The sequence below is a fragment of the Pimephales promelas genome, chromosome 14 (genome assembly GCF_988280905.1).
Source record: "Pimephales promelas chromosome 14, fPimPro1.hap1.1, whole genome shotgun sequence".
Lineage (NCBI taxonomy): Eukaryota > Metazoa > Chordata > Actinopteri > Cypriniformes > Leuciscidae > Pimephales > Pimephales promelas.
Genome location: NC_142782.1, coordinates 2,741,351 through 2,760,124, shown reverse-complemented (window position 1 = coordinate 2,760,124; position 18,774 = coordinate 2,741,351). Strand labels below are relative to the sequence as shown.

At 38.9% G+C, this 18,774-nt stretch overlaps 1 protein-coding gene across 6 annotated transcripts in view; it reads right to left on the bottom strand.

Annotated features, from left to right (window-relative positions):
* Positions 1–60: 60 nt before the first annotated feature.
* Positions 61–18,774, bottom strand: part of dbnlb (drebrin like b) — a 34,518-nt gene continuing 15,804 nt past the window's right edge. Inside the window, exons 6-15 of one of the 6 annotated variants that reach the window (XM_039674710.2) lie at positions 15,924–16,001; positions 15,091–15,242; positions 14,554–14,608; positions 12,647–12,706; positions 11,634–11,748; positions 10,080–10,172; positions 6,230–6,301; positions 5,926–6,029; positions 3,591–3,669; positions 61–755 (exon numbers count right to left, since the gene is read on the bottom strand). In XM_039674710.2, coding sequence (XP_039530644.1) covers positions 619–755; positions 3,591–3,669; positions 5,926–6,029; positions 6,230–6,301; positions 10,080–10,172; positions 11,634–11,748; positions 12,647–12,706; positions 14,554–14,608; positions 15,091–15,242; positions 15,924–16,001 — 945 coding nt within the window. In that variant the 3' untranslated portion in view covers positions 61–618. The remainder of the gene's footprint in view (positions 756–3,590; positions 3,670–5,925; positions 6,030–6,229; positions 6,302–10,079; positions 10,173–11,633; positions 11,749–12,646; positions 12,707–14,553; positions 14,609–15,090; positions 15,243–15,923; positions 16,002–18,774) is intronic. The other 5 variants (XM_039674712.2, XM_039674713.2, XM_039674711.2 and 2 more) reach the window with 5 other exon arrangements.

Here is an 18,774-nt window from a genome sequence, read left to right as displayed (position 1 = left end):
AATAGTTTCACCTTTTAAGTTGAATTACTGAACTTTTGCACGATTTTCCTTTTTTTTCCCCCCCGAGTTTCACCTGTACTGATTTCAGCAAAACATCTGTGCTGTGATCCTGAAGAAAGCAAGGCAGTCGCGCTCGGGCTTGTGGAGAAGAGAAGGCAGAAACCAAGGCAAAACGGGACCGATATGTTTTGACTACCACAAACATCTCTGGAACGATATACTCACTAGCTTTGTTCAAAAGGAAGTCTTCAAAAAATCTAAAAATATATAATTGCAAGTCACAGGAATGTCACCACAAGCACTAAATTGATTTGCAGGAATCCGGCACGAACAGCCATTTAAAGTGGTCGCTTTTTCTGGCATACGTTAAATCGGAGTATTGTTTTTATAAAATTATAACGGCTTGAATTGAAATAAAATGAACAAGACACTTCTACCAATACAGTATGAAATATCAATCTCAGCTTAAATACCCCCCTCCCTGGTCACGTGATCTTCACCCTTTTGGTCCATGATTTTAGTTTTAGTCTTTCGAATCAGATATACGGGACCCGTTTGGCTCCTCGAGGGCCGCCGATCTGCAATGCGACTCCGATGAGGGGGATACATTGAGCGGCGCTAGATAAGTTCAACGTAATTTGCTGGGAACATCCCGAAATGTCCGTCCGGACTGTATCCTCGCCACCAGCCTTCATCGATCATCTCGATGCCAGTGATGATGTCATCCGGGTCAAACGAGATCTCCGTGTCATCAGCTGGAAACACACACATTAAAATCAGATTAGATTTCATTTTACTCTTTTAAAGCACTTCAGTTTTGACGCCAACGCCAAGTGTGTCAAACGCAAAGCAGAATTACGTACGCAAATATAGTCGCTCAACATCTTTGTACTCGTTTAAACTACAGTAGAGAGTATTTCTAAACAAGCGCTCGATAACAAAGACGTCTGGTGTCGTTGAGTTTCTAGCAATTTGTCGTTTTTCCACCTCATCCAATTATTATTCGACTGGCTGCGTGCTTATAGCCAGAGCCAAGTGCGAGTAAAAATCGTAAAGTCTCCTTGTGGTTATAGTCAAGCTTTTAATGTTTTTTATATGTCTATGTTGTGTTTTTAATGTGCTTTAAGACGAACCATGTGTCAATTCATAAGTCGACAGCATTGCTGAGTATTTTGTGCTTAAAACTGCAGTGAACCAAAGACAGTCTCAAAAACACGGTTTGAAATCACTGGTGTTTCTGACCTCACAAATTACTAGAGCCAGACCGATATTATCGGCCGATATTAGGCATTTTCCAAAATATCGGTATCGGCAGTTATAATGGCCGATAAATGAATTTTTAAAAAAATAAAATAAAAATGGAAGAAACACGCTTCAATCATCTCTCCTTGGCCTGTTATATTGAAAATGTATGTTTTACAATTTGCAGTATGATGTTATCTATTGCTAAATTATGGCTCATCATAGACTAGATAACCACAAAGCTAGCTAATGCCACCATCATCAGTGGAAGACCGCTAACGTTAACATTAATGAGTTTGGAAACCACAATAAACTTTTTCTGCCTAAATAAAGTAATGATTACTGTATTTATAACTAGCATATCTCTAGTTACAGTCCCTGCATTGTAAAATGTAAGTTATACTTGCGAGGAGTGAACATTGTGAAATCCAACAATATTTAATAAAAAAAAAATATCGGCCGATATATCGGAATATTGGATTTTAAAACCCAAAAATATTTGTATCGGTATCAGCCTTCAAAATCCTTTATCGGTCGAGCTCTACAAATTACACCAACGTGTGATCGTCAACGAGTAGATCTCTGAGCTGAGTGAGTGGAGGCGGGGCTCATTTGCATATTCATAGAACTGCGTATACTAAATGAGGCAAGGGTGTCGAGTTACAATCAAGATATTTTTAGGCATGATGAAAAAACGTTTTAAATATGTCATTTTGAAATAATAATAGAATACTATAATATTCTGATTATTCTATATAATAATATACTAATATTATTGGATTATTTTAATTTCTTCTATGTAAAGCACTTTGAATTGCCATTGTGTATGAAATGTGCTATATAAATAAACTTGCCTTGCCTATACTAGGGTGATCATATTCATGTCTCAATGTTTTATTATGACAGATTAAAAAACGAATGAAATAATGATAGAAATAATGTCTTCTGTATTATAAAAATAAATATATAAATAATAAATAACTAAATGAAATGCCTCCAAATGTAACAAAAAATAGCTCTCACAAACTTACAAAAACGAACTAACAAAATCTATTTATATCTTTAGTTTTCATCTTCTTTAGCTTGTTTTTCTTCCTCGTCCACCTTGTTTGGCCATCTATATTTTGCTGTAGGACTGATCTTCTTTCCCAGCAGTTTTTTTTTAAAACCAGGACATTTTCATCACTTAAAAACAGTCAGGACAGGACGTGGAAACAGGACATGTGTAACGCAAAGTTGAGATGTTGCCCAGAGATAAAAACACAGCACTAGTTGTCGGATGAACAGATGCACGAGGGGCGAGAGTTGTCGTATTTCCCCGCGTTTAATAAAACCACTCAAACGTTACACTCGTCCTCATACATGGGGATCGAGCGAGAGAGAAAAAAACACAAACAAACATCTGGTCACAATAGAAAAATAAAATAAAAGAAAGGATACAAAGAGTCGGTAGAGGTTATCTATCTCCTCTCCTCACTTGTCAAAATCTAACTGACACTACGCAGTTCTCATCTCAACTCAGATTTCTATAAAGCACAAAGTGACCGTTTTACACATGTCCGGGGAAAACAGGACTGTTGGTCACCCTATACTATACTATATTTACAGAAATACTAATATAAATATTATCATACAGCTCTTTATGCTCCGAGACCAGCAGCTCAACATTCATCTTGCTCGTATCTTATCTCTTCTTCGCCGTTACGTATGTGTGCTCGGCAAGACCGTTTTGTGTTTGAGCGCCCCCAAGTTGTGTTTTACTGTAACTTCAGAAGTACCAGACACGTGAGCAAACCCGCCAATCTCGTTGGTCGGATCGGTTTTGACGCGGCGCGTCAAACCAAAAAAACCGAACCCGAGGCGTTTTTTTAAAAATGACGCTTTTATGCGTGCCGTTTTTCGCGTCGGTGTGAACACTCACATTGGCACCCATTGTTTAGTCACGAGGCATTAAACATCGACGAATAACGTGCGCGAAATTCGTCCCGGTGTGAACAGGCCTTTAAGCGATACGATTACTGATACAGGGGGGCTTTAATATTTATCCTTTTCGGCTCCTAATTTAGGAAACAACACACACATGAACCGTGGTGTTGTACTACATAATTACCCCCTAATCCAGCAGCAAAAACGCCCCTTCCTGCCCAAAACAAGGCGTCTGTGGAGGAGAGTCTGAAACAAGGACTGAATATGTCCAGCTCCACTTCACAGACACAGTGGAAGGGGAATTTGGATTTGGCCAATTCACTCCATGGTTACATGTGACTGTTGATTCCGACAGTGATTACAATCTAGTTATTAGGGTCCACGTAAAAGCAGCTTGTTTATCATATTAAAGCAATATTCACCGGCTTGGTAGTCGTACAGAGCCCTGGCGCAGACCCCACGATCTTCTGCCACCTCGTACATCGTGTTCGACTCCTCCACCTGTGAAAGATTCACAAATAACACACACAATGAAATCACATACACTTACAGCGAGTTCACCCCAAAATTTCAATTCTGTCATTATTATTCATCACGTGCCAAACCCCTGACCCCGACAAGTCAAACCCCTGACCCCGACAAGTCAAACCCCTGACCCCGACAAGTCAAACCCCTGACCCCGACAAGTCAAACCCCTGACCCCGACAAGTCAAACCCCGACAAGTCAAACCCCTGACCCCGACAAGGCAAACCCCTGACCCCGACAAGTCAAACCCCTGACCCCGACAAGTCAAACCCCTGACCCCGACAAGTCAAACCCCTGACCCCGACAAGTCAAACCCCTGACCCCGACAAGTCAAACCCCTGACCCCGACAAGGCAAACCCCTGACCCCGACAAGTCAAACCCCTGACCCCGACAAGTCAAACCCCTGACCCCGACAAGTCAAACCCCTGACCCCGACAAGTCAAACCCCTGACCCCGACAAGTCAAACCCCTGACCCCGACAAGGCAAACCCCTGACCCCGACAAGTCAAACCCCTGACCCCGACAAGTCAAACCCCTGACCCCGACAAGGCAAACCCCTGACCCCGACAAGTCAAACCCCTGACCCCGACAAGTCAAACCCCTGACCCCGACAAGTCAAACCCCTGACCCCGACAAGGCAAACCCCTGACCCCGACAAGGCAAACCCCTGACCCCGACAAGTCAAACCCCTGACCCCGACAAGTCAAACCCCTGACCCCGACAAGTCAAACCCCGACAAGTCAAACCCCTGACCCCGACAAGGCAAACCCCTGACCCCGACAAGTCAAACCCCTGACCCCGACAAGGCAAACCCCTGACCCCGACAAGTCAAACCCCTGACCCCGACAAGGCAAACCCCTGACCCCGACAAGTCAAACCCCTGACCCCGACAAGTCAAACCCCTGACCCCGACAAGTCAAACCCCTGACCCCGACAAGGCAAACCCCTGACCCCGACAAGTCAAACCCCTGACCCCGACAAGTCAAACCCCTGACCCCGACAAGTCAAACCCCTGACCCCGACAAGGCAAACCCCTGACCCCGACAAGGCAAACCCCTGACCCCGACAAGGCAAACCCTGACCCCGACAAGGCAAACCCCTGACCCCGACAAGTCAAACCCCTGACCCCGACAAGTCCAACCGCTGACCCCGACAAGTCAAACCCCTGACCCCGACAAGTCAAACCCCTGACCCCGACAAGTCAAACCCCTGACCCCGACAAGTCAAACCCCTGACCCCGACAAGTCAAACCCCTGACCCCGACAAGGCAAACCCCTGACCCCGACAAGTCAAACCCCTGACCCCGACAAGTCAAACCCCTGACCCCGACAAGTCAAACCCCTGACCCCGACAAGTCAAACCCCTGACCCCGTCGAACCCCTGACCCCGACAAGTCAAACCCCTGACCCCGACAAGTCAAACCCCTGACCCCGACAAGGCAAACCCCTGACCCCGACAAGTCAAACCCCTGACCCCGACAAGTCAAACCCCTGACCCCGACAAGGCAAACCCCTGACCCCGACAAGTCAAACCCCTGACCCCGACAAGTCAAACCCCTGACCCCGACAAGTCAAACCCCTGACCCCGACAAGGCAAACCCCTGACCCCGTCGAACCACTGACCCCGACAAGTCAAACCGCTGACCCTGACAAATCAAACCCCTGACCCCGACAAGTCCTTATTTATCAAGCCCTGCTGTATTTTTTGTACAGATTTCTTTTCTTTTTTTTTGCAAGCATTTAATCATCTTACCCAGAGGAAAATGTTGCAATACATAAACAGACATTATACAACTCAGTGCCTCCACACAGTAAATTAATCAAAGCCATCGGTTTGTTATATCAGCCTTTTTCATGCTATAACCGTTTCTGATGGTAGTAAATTGATCAAAAATCAGCCAATAAATATCAGTGGCTCATACATCAGTTTCATCTCTAATTAAAATCAATTAAGTATAAAAAATAAAATGCAAACATACATGTCTACACATACACAAATAAATAAATTAGTATTTGATATGTCCTGCTGATATATTCTATTTCAGTAACAATACTTCATGGGTTCTTCAATGCATTTTTCTCATCTCAATTCACAATAATAATAATAATAATAGTGTAAAATAACACTAAACACTCATATAATAGCTTAACATTCGCATGTAAGGCTTTGTATCTTCTAGGTTTTACACGTTTTGCTGTTGTTATAATTCAGAAGTGGTTAGTTCTGGTACCTGTGGTGGTTCCTCATAGATAGCATCTGGTTCCACTACTGCTTCATATTGTGGCTGCTTTTGTTCTACAGGCTCTTCATAATTATCACTGACCGCTTGTACATCTGAGATATAAAAGACAAGAGTAATTATTTGCCGTCTCCTGTAATAGCACACCTTTCCCACAAGGTGGTGCTGACATTCAGCCATTCAAGTGAGTGACACAAACAAGGGCTGATGATGAGAAAATGACAAGGAAATGACACAGCGTAACAGCCAAACAGATGATAGTGTGTGTGTGTGTGTGTGTGTGTGTGTATCCCACCTTCATACTCTGGCTCAGGTTCTGCCTCTGGCTCCACATACTGAGATCTGGGTTGTTCCTCAAAGCTGGCCTCTACTCAAAACACACACACACACACACATGCATGGAAACACACAGAATCACACACATGCATGGTAACAAGCACACACTAGATCAGTGTTCTGACACACAGACGGGTAGAGTCAGGGTTTGAGGGCGGTATGACCAACACGTCTCTGTACGACTGATGTTTTTAATATCAAAGTAACCATATAGATCACAATAGAGTTATTTGACTGTTTTATTGTAAAGTAAAAGATATTTTATTAATAACAGATGTTTTAAATTTAAACTTGTGATTTAAAAAAGAAAAGGTTTATTGATTGAAAAGCCATATCCAAACCCAAGTGGACTATAATTTTCAGACATAATTAATTAAATACAATTTCTACATGTTGCACAGATTACTGTTCAAAAGCTTGGGGGTCAGTAATTTTTTTTTTTAATAATTTCCATAAAATTATGAAGCAGCACAACTGTTTTCAACATTGATAATCATGAATGTTTCTTGAGCATCAAATCCTCATATTAGAGTGATTTCTGAAGGATCATGTGACCCTGAAGACTGGAGTTATGATGCTGAAAATATTGCTTTGATCACAGGAATAAATTACATTTTAACACATATTAAAGTAGAAAACAGTTGTTTAAGATGGTAATAATATTTCACAATATTCTTGTTCAGCTTAAGGACTTCTTTCAAAACCATTAAAAAACTCCGACTGCCCCCAAACTTTAACAGTCGTGTACCATCATAACAGCCAGCCCGAGATTGAGTCCATTAATCAATTTAAAGGGACAGTTCACAGAAAAAATTAAAAGCGTGCCATTATTTACTCACCTTCATGTCATTCCAAAACTAAATGCATTTCTTCAATACAACACAAAAGGAGAATTTCTGAAGAATATTATGGCCAGTGAAAGAGGACTGAGGCTTCAAGCTCCAAAATAACACACAAAACTAGCAGCATCGGTGAAAGAGGGAACTCTGATTGGCCGTTCAGCTTAGTGAACAACTCAATGCACAAAAATAATAGCAAAACAGCGAGCAAAGAAGTCAAAACGAGATAGAAGGCTGTTCTTATGTTACCCGAGTGTTCCTTGGCGAATATTTCAGTATTAACATGAGCGGAGTGGAATAAAGAAAGTGTTTAGCAGGATTGATATTCGCACTCCTTTGTTTACGGTGTGTGTAGCGTCGGTTTCCCTTTTGAAATGCAAATATATCTGCAGAAATAGATTATATATAATAGATAATCAATAATATAATAGATAATAGATAAAATAGATAGTCTCAATTACACAAAATAGATAGTCTCAATTACACGCCAGCTTTTTACGCCGACGCGAGGCAACAACACAGTCGGCTTTCATCAGCGCTAGTTTGTCGGCGTCGGCTTGTTGTGTTCCAGGTTTAAGCCGCGTTCACATCGCCAGCGACTTTGTCGCTGTATGTCGCTAGTCTCTGTACTGTGAAGTCGCTTGTGGGCGTTTGTGGTGCTGTCGCTCTTGTTATTTGGTCTGCACGTCTGGCCATATCTATACAAAATACCATCACAAGTGATGTAAACAACTATATAATTTTAATTTGACTTCGAATGATGTAATCGATGACTTTTAAGGCTAAAAAGAAACCGTATACTATTGGGAGTAGGGTTGGGTATCGAGAATCGAGTATCGATTGGAATCGGGACTAACTTTTAGTTTTTCCCGGAATCGTTCAAAAGTTAAAATTTCGATTCCTAGTTTCGATATTCACAGTCCGTCGAGCGGAAGAAGAAACCGCTGAACAACATAAACGAAGAAGCGTCTACCGGAAGTGTTGGCATAACCACGCGAGTCGAACATGAGTAGCTTACGTCAGCGATCCAAAGTGTGGCTTCACTTTTCTAAAAATAACGAAATCTCGGCAAAATGCAAAATTTGTGACAGAAGGAGTATTTTTACAGAAGGAGTATTTCCTTCAGAAAGACCGTTGGTTAGCAAGGTTAGCTAAACTTTTTTGACCCTGCCTCTTAAAAGAATCGGAATCGAGAATCGTTAGGAACCGGAATCGAAACAAGGAATCGGAATCAGAATCGTTCAAATTCAAACGATACCCAACCCTAATTGGGAGAGTGTTTTATATTACCACAGCAGTGTTCAGTGGATTAAACCATTTACTAGATCAACGATCGATCAGTCAACAAATTAAACTCACTCATACTGACATAAATTATTAAAACGTCATTCGAATTTGACAAATAATCAATTTTCTTGTCCCTAATAGTCAACGTAATGCAGGCGAAATAAAAAAATGAACCGCAGCAGTGCTAAATGTGCATCATAAAATTAACACTCAAACTATACTGTAAAGTTAAATGTATGACTTAAACTCACCATGCATCATTTTATTATCCATGTATGTGCTACAGTCAAATCATATAATACGGTAAAATAGTCCTCGAACTCTTCCGTTTTGCCTGCATTCGAGACGAATGGGATGACATGCATTTTGAAAGTCTTCTTTCCTATTGGTTGTCCCTCGCGAAAATCGATTCTCATTTGCATAAATTGAAATTTCTCAACTTTTGTCGCTTGTCTCTTGACACGCCCACATTCTGTCGCCAACGATCACTGTCGCTCGTGTCGCCAGCGCTCCACGGAAATGAATGGGATCACTTACTTTGTCGCAGCGTGTCTCTGGCGGTGTGAACGGGCTTTAATACGCATGACGTCACCGTTTTCACAAATTCATGTTTCACGTAGTTTACATGGAGATGATAACGGTATTGTTTTCTAAAACCTGCTCTCAAAAGCTTGCGTTTTCAGGCCCCAAAACGCCTTTATCGTGTAAATGAATGGCGCATAAAAAGTATTTTTTGCTGAAACCGATGCACGACCCCTCAGGGCCAAATTAGAAAGGCCACAAACACAATGGGAGTGTACAGATCTGCGAGCGAATCTACTGATGCACACATTAAAGAACACAGACGCAGCAGTTCATTTCAATATCGACCCACGCTGATTTGCACTGGGCCACAAACAAGCAGAGGCGGTGATAATCAGGTACGCAGCAGATATAAAAGAGCAAAAATAATGTGACTCGGCAATCTATATGTTCCGATAACATCTTCCTCTGAACACGAGTGGACAATATCCTCTCTCTTTATCGCCATCAAGCGCAAAATGGGTTAAGACATGCTTTTTAAAAACATGCATTGCAATGCATAATGGTGCAAATACCAGTGGTCTGACTACTGCAAACCTTATTAAATCACAGTGCATGATGCGTGAAGTCTCTCCTCCCATGCATTTTGCATCTGAAAGGGAAACTCCTACAATTGCATATGTAATAAACTCAACCACAAAAACAAGCCTGTTCACGCCTTTTCATCCCTGATATTTCACTGCGTGTCTTTAGTAAATCCTGACAGTAAAACGATCTTGATCTTAATACATCTTACATTTAAATCGGAGACTCGAAATAAAATCCTCTGAAGCTTGAATGAGCCCGTCCTTCATTCACTTGCTTCATAATGAAAAGAGTTGCCATGATACTCTTCAGACATTCACCTTTTGTGTGAAGTGAACTGTCCCTTTAAGTCCACAAGGCAAACACACAGCAAGCTGTTCAGACACGCTCACACACTGACAATCAAATCCAAACCAATTTGTATTGAGAATGATACAGCAAGCATGAGGAAAGTGGTTAGATGTTAGTCGCGAGACATGAAAGCACCACACAGAGGCGTGTGTGTGTGTGTGTGAGCATGTAGATGGATAACACACCAAACCTTTCCCAGTGTGAGATACGTGTGTGTTTATGTACCTCTGGCTTGTAAAGGTGAAGCCTGACGCACAGGAGAGCGAAATGGCTCTGGGTCACATGACTGCTTGGACAGAAAAGGGCTGTTCAACCGCCCTGAGACACACAGAAACGAGAACGGCAAAGAGAGAAACCCAAGCTGACAGATGGCTGACGGTGTTAGAGACCACAAACATTGTTTTAGACAGAAGATCTGCAGGGCGTTTAATGACAGTGTCGAGTTTCAGACAGACGAATGGCCAGAGAAAAACGGGAGCATGGGAAATACCACAGAACATCCAACATTCAGGAGTTAGCCGTTGCATCTCCTATCTGACAGACGAGGGCATTCCTTAAACGCGTTTAGAAAACTACATGAAACGTGACCCACATAGCAAAAGGGGAAGCTAAATAGAATATACAAATACTGTGGCATTCAATAAAACACTTCCTACAGTGTAAACTGTGCTTGTAGAGATCTTATCAAGAACGACTAATGTGCACATTTGAAATCAAGACTGTATTGATTTATTATCCTGGCGAGATATAAAGCTTAATATTTATAACCACTAATCATCTCAGTTTGTATATTCTGTATATTTATACAGATTCATTACTATACATATATTAGGGCTGTCAAACGATTAATCGCATCCAAAATAAAAGTTTGTGTTTACATAATATATGTGGGTGCACTGTGTATAATTATTTTGTATATATATATACATACATACACAAACATGCATGTATATTTAAGAAAAAAATATTATTTTATATATAAAATATTTATATTTACAAATTATATATAAATATTTCTTAAATATATACAAGCATGTGTGTGCATTTATAAAAATAAAATAACTATACACAGTTCACACACACACATACATTATGTAAACACAAACTTATTTCGGATCATCACGATTAATCGTTTGACAGCCTTAATATATATATATATATATATATATATATATATATATATTTATTTAATAACTAGTAATTATATATATATATATACACACTATAATAGAAATCTTACAAATATAAATACATGTAATAATTTAGAGTTATATATTTACACAGAGATGTACAACTATATATTTGTAGATATACATTTTAAAAAGTATAAAAAAAATAAATGTTTAATTATATTCAAGCCAAAATGTATTTATACAATAGTAGTTTAAGGACACTACAAGTTTGATTAAACCATCAAAATTTGAGGAAAATATTTTAGACATTTAATAACAAAACTTTAGTGTTTTGTTCTTGGTTATGGTGTTTTATCTGACAACATTTTTTGGAAAACTACAGCTACAGGTTTTATTTTACTACACAAAAAAGTTATTTAATTGGTTCCCTCATTTTTTTTAAATCAGATAAATCATAATTATACAAGCAGATCAATTATATATTTATAGTTAGATATTTACAGTTATTTATAAATGCAATACTATATATTATTTGCACTATATATATATATACTTTTAGATGTTACATTTCTTTATTCTCTATTTATTCTATATACTCGTATAGTGTGTGTGTGTTATTTTAAGCATGTGAACAGATAAGTGGTACCTGGTTTTGGACTGAGTTGAGAGTTGTCTTTGTTAGAAGTGTTGATTCCCATTTCTCTCTGTTTGAACATTTCTCTGGGATTAACGGAGCGCTGGGAAACGAGAGACGCAGCTTCCTGTTACAAACACACACACACAAACTTTAAAAGTAGCCAGGAGTATCACAACTGATAACACTGATGACAGTACATGGAGAAGATAAGAGCCCGGGATCCAAAGTGGTTATATACTGAAAGTGGAGAAGAGTGAGAGAACTAGGGCTAGGCGAAATCCCAATCTACAAACCACCCATCCTACGGTTGAGGTATGCGTGACTGGCATTATTGCATCCCGAATCGACGTAATGTCAAAAATAGCATGTCATAACAACTTGGGTGGTATTATAGATGTTTACATTGCATCATGCATGCTTTTGCACTAATACAGGATCATGCAAAAGTTCATTTATTGCAGTAATTCAACTTAAAAGGTGAAACTAATATATTATATAGACTCATTATATGCAAAGTGAGATATTTCAAGCCTTTATTTGTTATAAGTGTGATGATTATTGATTACAGATATAAAAACCTTTTCACAATATTCTAATTTTGAAATAATCTGTGATCCATAATCAAAATTATAACAAATAAAGGCTTGAAATATCTCACTTTGCATGTAATGAGTCTATATAATATATTAGTTTCACTTTTTGAGTTGAATTACTGAAATAAATGAACTTTTGCACAATATTCAAATTTCACCTCTATTGCCAAAAAAAGCACAATGGATTGCCACATTTCTCTGATAAGAGTTATCAAGATGTAATTTCATAAATCGAATGCTTCATTCTACATAAGTGCGTATTTTACTAAATCTGTACTGACAAATTAGCATTTGTGACCGGAACAAACAGGTTTATAAACTGGGATTAAGCCAGAAAAGCTATCAGCCAGACACTATCACACTAAAGAAAGCAGAAGTTAGAAGTCCTCAGTCCAGGGCCAGAAGAGATGTTTGATTGACTTCACTCACGTTGGCTTTTTCCACTGACTCTCCACGTTTAAAGGGTTTCTGCTGCTTCTCCTCCTCCTCCTGATGGACAGCAACACACTTTGACTCTTACATACTTGATTCTGTTACAAAGCTATCATATTTGATTATGTTGTCTAATAAGATGCACTCTTAGAAGAAATGGTTCTATTTAGATCCCCCGCTTCATATATGGAACTCCAAAATGGTTCTATATAGAACCATTTTTTTTTTGTAAAAGGTTCTATTGGCCAAGTACGGAACCCCAGGGTTCTATATAGAACCCAGAGGAACCCTTTTTTTAAGAGTGTATAAAACCTTTTAGGGGTTCCAAATACGTAGCGCTGATAGAACCTTTCCTTCTAAGAGTGTGCTTTCTTCCCAACTTTTACACCATATTCTAATTTTTGAGTTTCACTTTTAAACGATGCTGCACGTCACATATTTCTGTCACAGCGAATACATTTTGGAAATGTGGTTTGAAGATTATCAATGTGGACATCGAAGTGTTAAGATGCTATCTGAAGAACAGTGGGTTCAGACAACCACACTGCTGAAAAAGGGAAGTTGTTGTGGCCATTGAATTATAGACATTGGGCAGGATGACATGCAATTGTAGAATTGTGATAATGCTATAGTGTTTATAACATGGTTGATATATTTACGTGGCTATTAGTGGGTCGGACTGCTCTGTTCTCCACATGTGAGATTGACAAATATACACTTTTGGGTAAGTGGCTGTAAAAAGGTCATTACTGCTAGCTACTAATTATTACATCTTGATCGCGGTTACTCTCTCTGAAAAGTAGTGCAGTACTAATTAAACCCTTATCAACCTCGACCAGCTGAACACCACAAAGGATAGACATGAAAATGCTCTTTTAATTCTTTCAAATGAATAGTAAAAAAAAATTGCATAAATTATTCTTGATCTGGCCAAAGTATTTAAAGGGAGGTTACATTTGATTGTCTTGTTTATATTAAAGTCACCCTGTGGTGAAAATCCAGCTTTTAATGTTGTTTATGTGTCTGTGTGGTGTTTTTAATGTGCTTTAAGACACACCATGTGTAAATTCATAAGTGGACAGCATTGCTGAGTATTTCCTCCTTAAAACTGCAGACTCAAAAACACGCTTTGAAATCGCTGGTGTTTCTGACGTCACAAACGACCTTGTAACCAATCAGATCAACGTGTGATCGTCAACGATTGGATCTCTGAGCTGAGTGAGTGTGTGGAGGCGGGGCTCATTTGCATATTCCTAAATCTCACTTGTAATAAATGAAGCAAGGGTGTCGAGTTACATTTAAGCTATTTTAAGGCATTTTTCCAATTTCTATTTTTATCTTAGAACATTTGAGTAAGAATAGTTTATAAGAGTACAATTATAAACATAACAATGCTGTAGAAGCGTTAAGCTGTTCGGCGTGATGTTTAATCAACTCGACAGCCCATGCTAGTGCCATTTAGCCACTTATTAGCAACCGCCTTTTTCAAGACACGTAGCAGCGTAAAAAAAAAAATCCCGAGTGATGTATTTTATGTCGTGGAATAAAACGTGAAAGTGTCTTGAGCTTGTGTTCACACAGACCTTATTTCAGCCACTTAACCCATTCAAAAAACCCATTGACTGAGTCGAGTAAACCGAAAATGCTAAAACGCTAACTAAAATGGTGCGTTTTGGCCTACAAAGTGATGTCATACCTGCACCACTATTGATTTAAAAGTTAATCGCCTATATTGAAATATTCAAAGAGTGACAAAAGTAGTCCAGTGTGTGTGTTTTTTGTGCTTGCATTAAGGTTTCAAACATATTGTGGCTTCTCCACAGTAACCATGTCAGAACATGTCCAGAGTGGCAATGTGTGGATATAAATAACCACACAGGTGTGTGTGTGTGTGTGCCGCTCACCCACTGCTGTTTCTGCTGGCCTTGATTGTCCACGTCCTGCTTCTGTTGGTACTTTCTGTTACACAAACACATGAACACTTAGCAGGCGCTATTCAGTTGGCTCGTAACTATATACTTTCTACACTTATAACTTTATATAAGTGCAACATTTACAATCGAATTGTAAAAATGACCATTGCTTATCTCATTGATAGTCCATCAAAAAATTAAACGTCTCACTCAAATAAACCTGTGTTGTTCTAAACCTGTACGACTGACTGTCTTCTGCGTGACACAAAAGAGCATATTTTGAAGAAAACCAAACAGTTTCGGGTCCCATTGACTTCCATTTTTTTTTTTTTTGTATGGAAGTAAATGGGAACCGAAAATGTTCTTCAAAATGCTCTTTTGTGTCACGCACGTTTAATTTTTTGGTGGACTACCAATCTACGTTTGTGCTCCACAGAACAAAGAAAGTCACACAGGTTTGGGAAGAATGAGTAAATGATTTTTGGGTGAACCATCCCTTTAAAGACACGATTATCTGCGCACACTGACCTGACTTCATCGATCTCTGACGCTCTCTCTTTGGCTTTCTTGTCCCGTAACTCGGCCTCCTTCACCTCTCGGTCCTTCCTTTCTTTTTCCAGCCGCTGCCTCTCCTCCGATGCCCTTCTCCTCTCCTCCTGGAGACGCTTCTCCTCGTCTTTCTGAGAAAGAGACAAAAGCATTGAGCTAAACAGAAATCGTTCAAATATAAAAGGCAGACTGAGAGTATAATGAAGACCTAAGACAGTTGAGCAGCTAGAAGCCTTTATTAGACAAGAATGGGACAACATTCCTATTCCTAAACTTGAGCAACTTGTCTCCTCAGTCCCCAGACGTTTGCAGACTGTTATTAAAAGAAGAGGGGATGCCACACAGTGGTAAAAATGGCCTTGTCCCAACTTTTTTGAGATGTGTTGATGCCATGAAATTTAAAATCAACTTATTTTTCCCTTAAAATTATGCATTTTCTCAGTTTAAACATTTGATATGTCATCTATGTTGTATTCTAAATATAATATTGAAATTTGAAACTTCCACATCATTGCATTCTGTTTTTATTCACAATTTGTACAGTGTCCCAACTTTTATGGAATTGGGTTTGTATATATATATATATATATATATATATTCTAAAGAATATAATTGGGAATAAAAATGCGTATGAGTATGGATAAAATATGGGTAAAAATATTTGGAAAAGATTATATCCTTATCTAGTAAATCATAAACAGTAAAAGTAATGCAGCCTTTAAATATTGGAGTCAAAAAGCTTGAGAATTGCATTACAATTATTATTTTGTCAGAGACAACGGCACAACATACTTTAGCCATGTAAGCGTTACCTCTGCTTGGGCCCAGAACGTGTCTTTGTTGGTTCTCTTGATTTCAGACATGGCGTTAGTCTTCTGGTAAACAGATCCCTGTATAGAAAAAAACAATGATTGGTTAATTATATTAAGTCCAGACAAAATTTTTAGACTTTCAGTGGAAAGGTTCTATGGAATGAAACTGAACACACACACACACACACACACACACACACACACACACACACACACACACACACACACATATATATATATATATATCAGAGCTGAGAGTGACACTCTTATAGCTGAAAGCATAAGCCAATAAGCATGCATATGAGTTGGGTGGGGGGATCTCACAGCTTCTGCAGGGGTTAAAAATAAAAGCAAGTTTACTCATTCCCAATGTACTGTACATAAGAGTGTGTGGGTTCATTTGGAGCTCAGCAGAGAAATCATCCAAACCACCACAACAGTTTTCACATTCCCAGCATTCAGGCTCCCTCCCTGAGAAACTCCTGACACAGCACTGTGAAAGAGCGCTGAGATAAACATGCAGTGTATGATACCACTTTTAAACACTGTGCCCACACCCATCACTAACAATCACATGTTTAAACCCTTTCAGCTAGACAGAGGTTTTATTAAATAGAAAAGTAAAGGTCGGATGTCTATAGATGGCTAATTTGCATCTTTTAACCAATTGCAATCTGTATTTAATCTCCCAAGGTCTGACTTTTTGTTCAAACGGTAATTCTGCAATTTATTGACAAACCAGAGATTAATACCTTTGAGCAAATATTCTTGCTAAGTCCAAGGTCTAGACATCTGGTTTTGCGTTGAGTTAATTCTTTCCAACTACCTTTGAACGTCAATCATATAAAAGAAGCCTGGACTAGGGATTTTGATGATGAAGTGTCCGACGAAACCGAATGACAGTCTCAATAAGATCCAAGATTGCTCAATAAATGTGAGACACAATTTAAAGTGGTACATAGATTGTATTATTCCAAAACGAAATTAAGTAAAATATACAATTCTATTTCTCCAGTTTGCGACAGATGTAAAATAGAGGAGCCGAGGGTTCTTTTGGTTGTCACAAACTGTTTAACGTTTGGTTGAGCCAGACCATGGTCTTGCAATTCTTGGATCCTCTGAGACATTGAATACTTTTCCAAGATCTCAGCAACGAACTCGATTCATGGGTAGGATTCTTGCGAAAAAACAATACTTTTAAACGGGAAATCTTCAGACTGTCCGTCGTTCAAAGCTCGGTTATGCGAATTTTCTCATCGCCAATTTCAAAACTGTGTGGCAGCCCTTCGTGGGTCTGAATCGTGTATAATTATTGTTCTCACTGTGATAATTCATTTATGATTAGGTCTGGTTTATGTTAGTCCAACCCCACTTGTTTTGTTTTGGTTGTACTGTCTGGTTTTCCTTGTATTCTTAAATTTGTACACTATGTAAAAAATAAAACGGAGTCATAAGTCATAAACCTGCAGGAATGAGTAAAATTTAGCACAATACAGCACCATTCAATTGGAGCAAATGAGACAAAAGAGTGAGAGGAGGCGGGTGTGTGTCAATGCGCAGCTGCTATTACTGATACTAGCAATATCGATAATGCAGAAAAGGAGTCTTGGAACCATTTCAGATATTTCAGTATGAGATATATATATATCGAAATATCAATATTTTTGACAACACTATTTAAAAGTACCGTTTTCTATGTGAATATATTATAAAATGTAATTTATTCCTGTTATCTAAGCATCATTACTCCAGTCTTCAGTGTCACACGATCCTTCAGAAATCACTCTAATCATTATTGAAAATAGTTGTGCTGCTTAAATTAATGTAAACTGTTGAACAGCATTTAATTGAAATAGAAATTATAACATTATAAATGTCTGTACGTAGGGCTGGGCGATATGGCCCCAAAAAATTATCACGATAATTTTTTTTATATCAGTCGATATCGATAATTATCACGATATATGTCAAATATTTATTTTTTTAAGTTTAAAGGCAGATTTTTGCAACTAAGTGAAAGTTGTATAAAACAGAGTGTTATTTGTGTTTTAAACTACTCTTTAAATTTATGTTCATTAACAAAAACAGTAACATCTGTTTTTTGTTTGTTTTTTTCCTATGCAACATCCACATTTTTATTTGGTAAAAAGTAATATTCTGACTGTTTGAGTTGTATTCAAATTAACCATTGGTCATCCAGTATCATGCATGATAACCACAGATAAAACCAGATAACTTAGCTCTTCACTATCATGGCATAACTTTATGGTTTCTGTATTTTTTGTATGAAAAACAACAGCCTAACAGTTAAATGCATTATTAAATACTGTAATATTCCATTAGTCATAATACATTGTTTACATTAATAATATTATACAATTCAATATGTATATCCCACATTTCATGGTGCAGATTACCAGGCTAACCTTACAGTAAATCCATGGTAGGCTAAATGGATTCAGTATCAATTCAGATTCTGACTGTATCGTTTCTCCTTTTTGTCAACTGTGTTTCATCTGCCTTTAAACTGGTTTAAACTTGACATTTGTGTTCTTCGCTGAACTCAAGCGCTTTTCACTGGATCTTGTGAGCAAAACGATCAGAGGCGCGTCAGCGTGAGCTCGCGCTCCGCTCAATGCACTGCCGTTTGGACTTTGACCCGAGCGGATAAATGCTCCGTGTGGCGCGCGCGGTTTAAATGAGTTTCGTTCCGCTTTTTTGACGCATAAATATTATCGAACAATTATCGACCTCTTGATATCGTTTTATCGAGGAAAATTATATCGCGATAATTATCGTTATCGTTTTATCGCCCAGCCCTATCTGTACGGTCAACTTTGATTCATTTAAT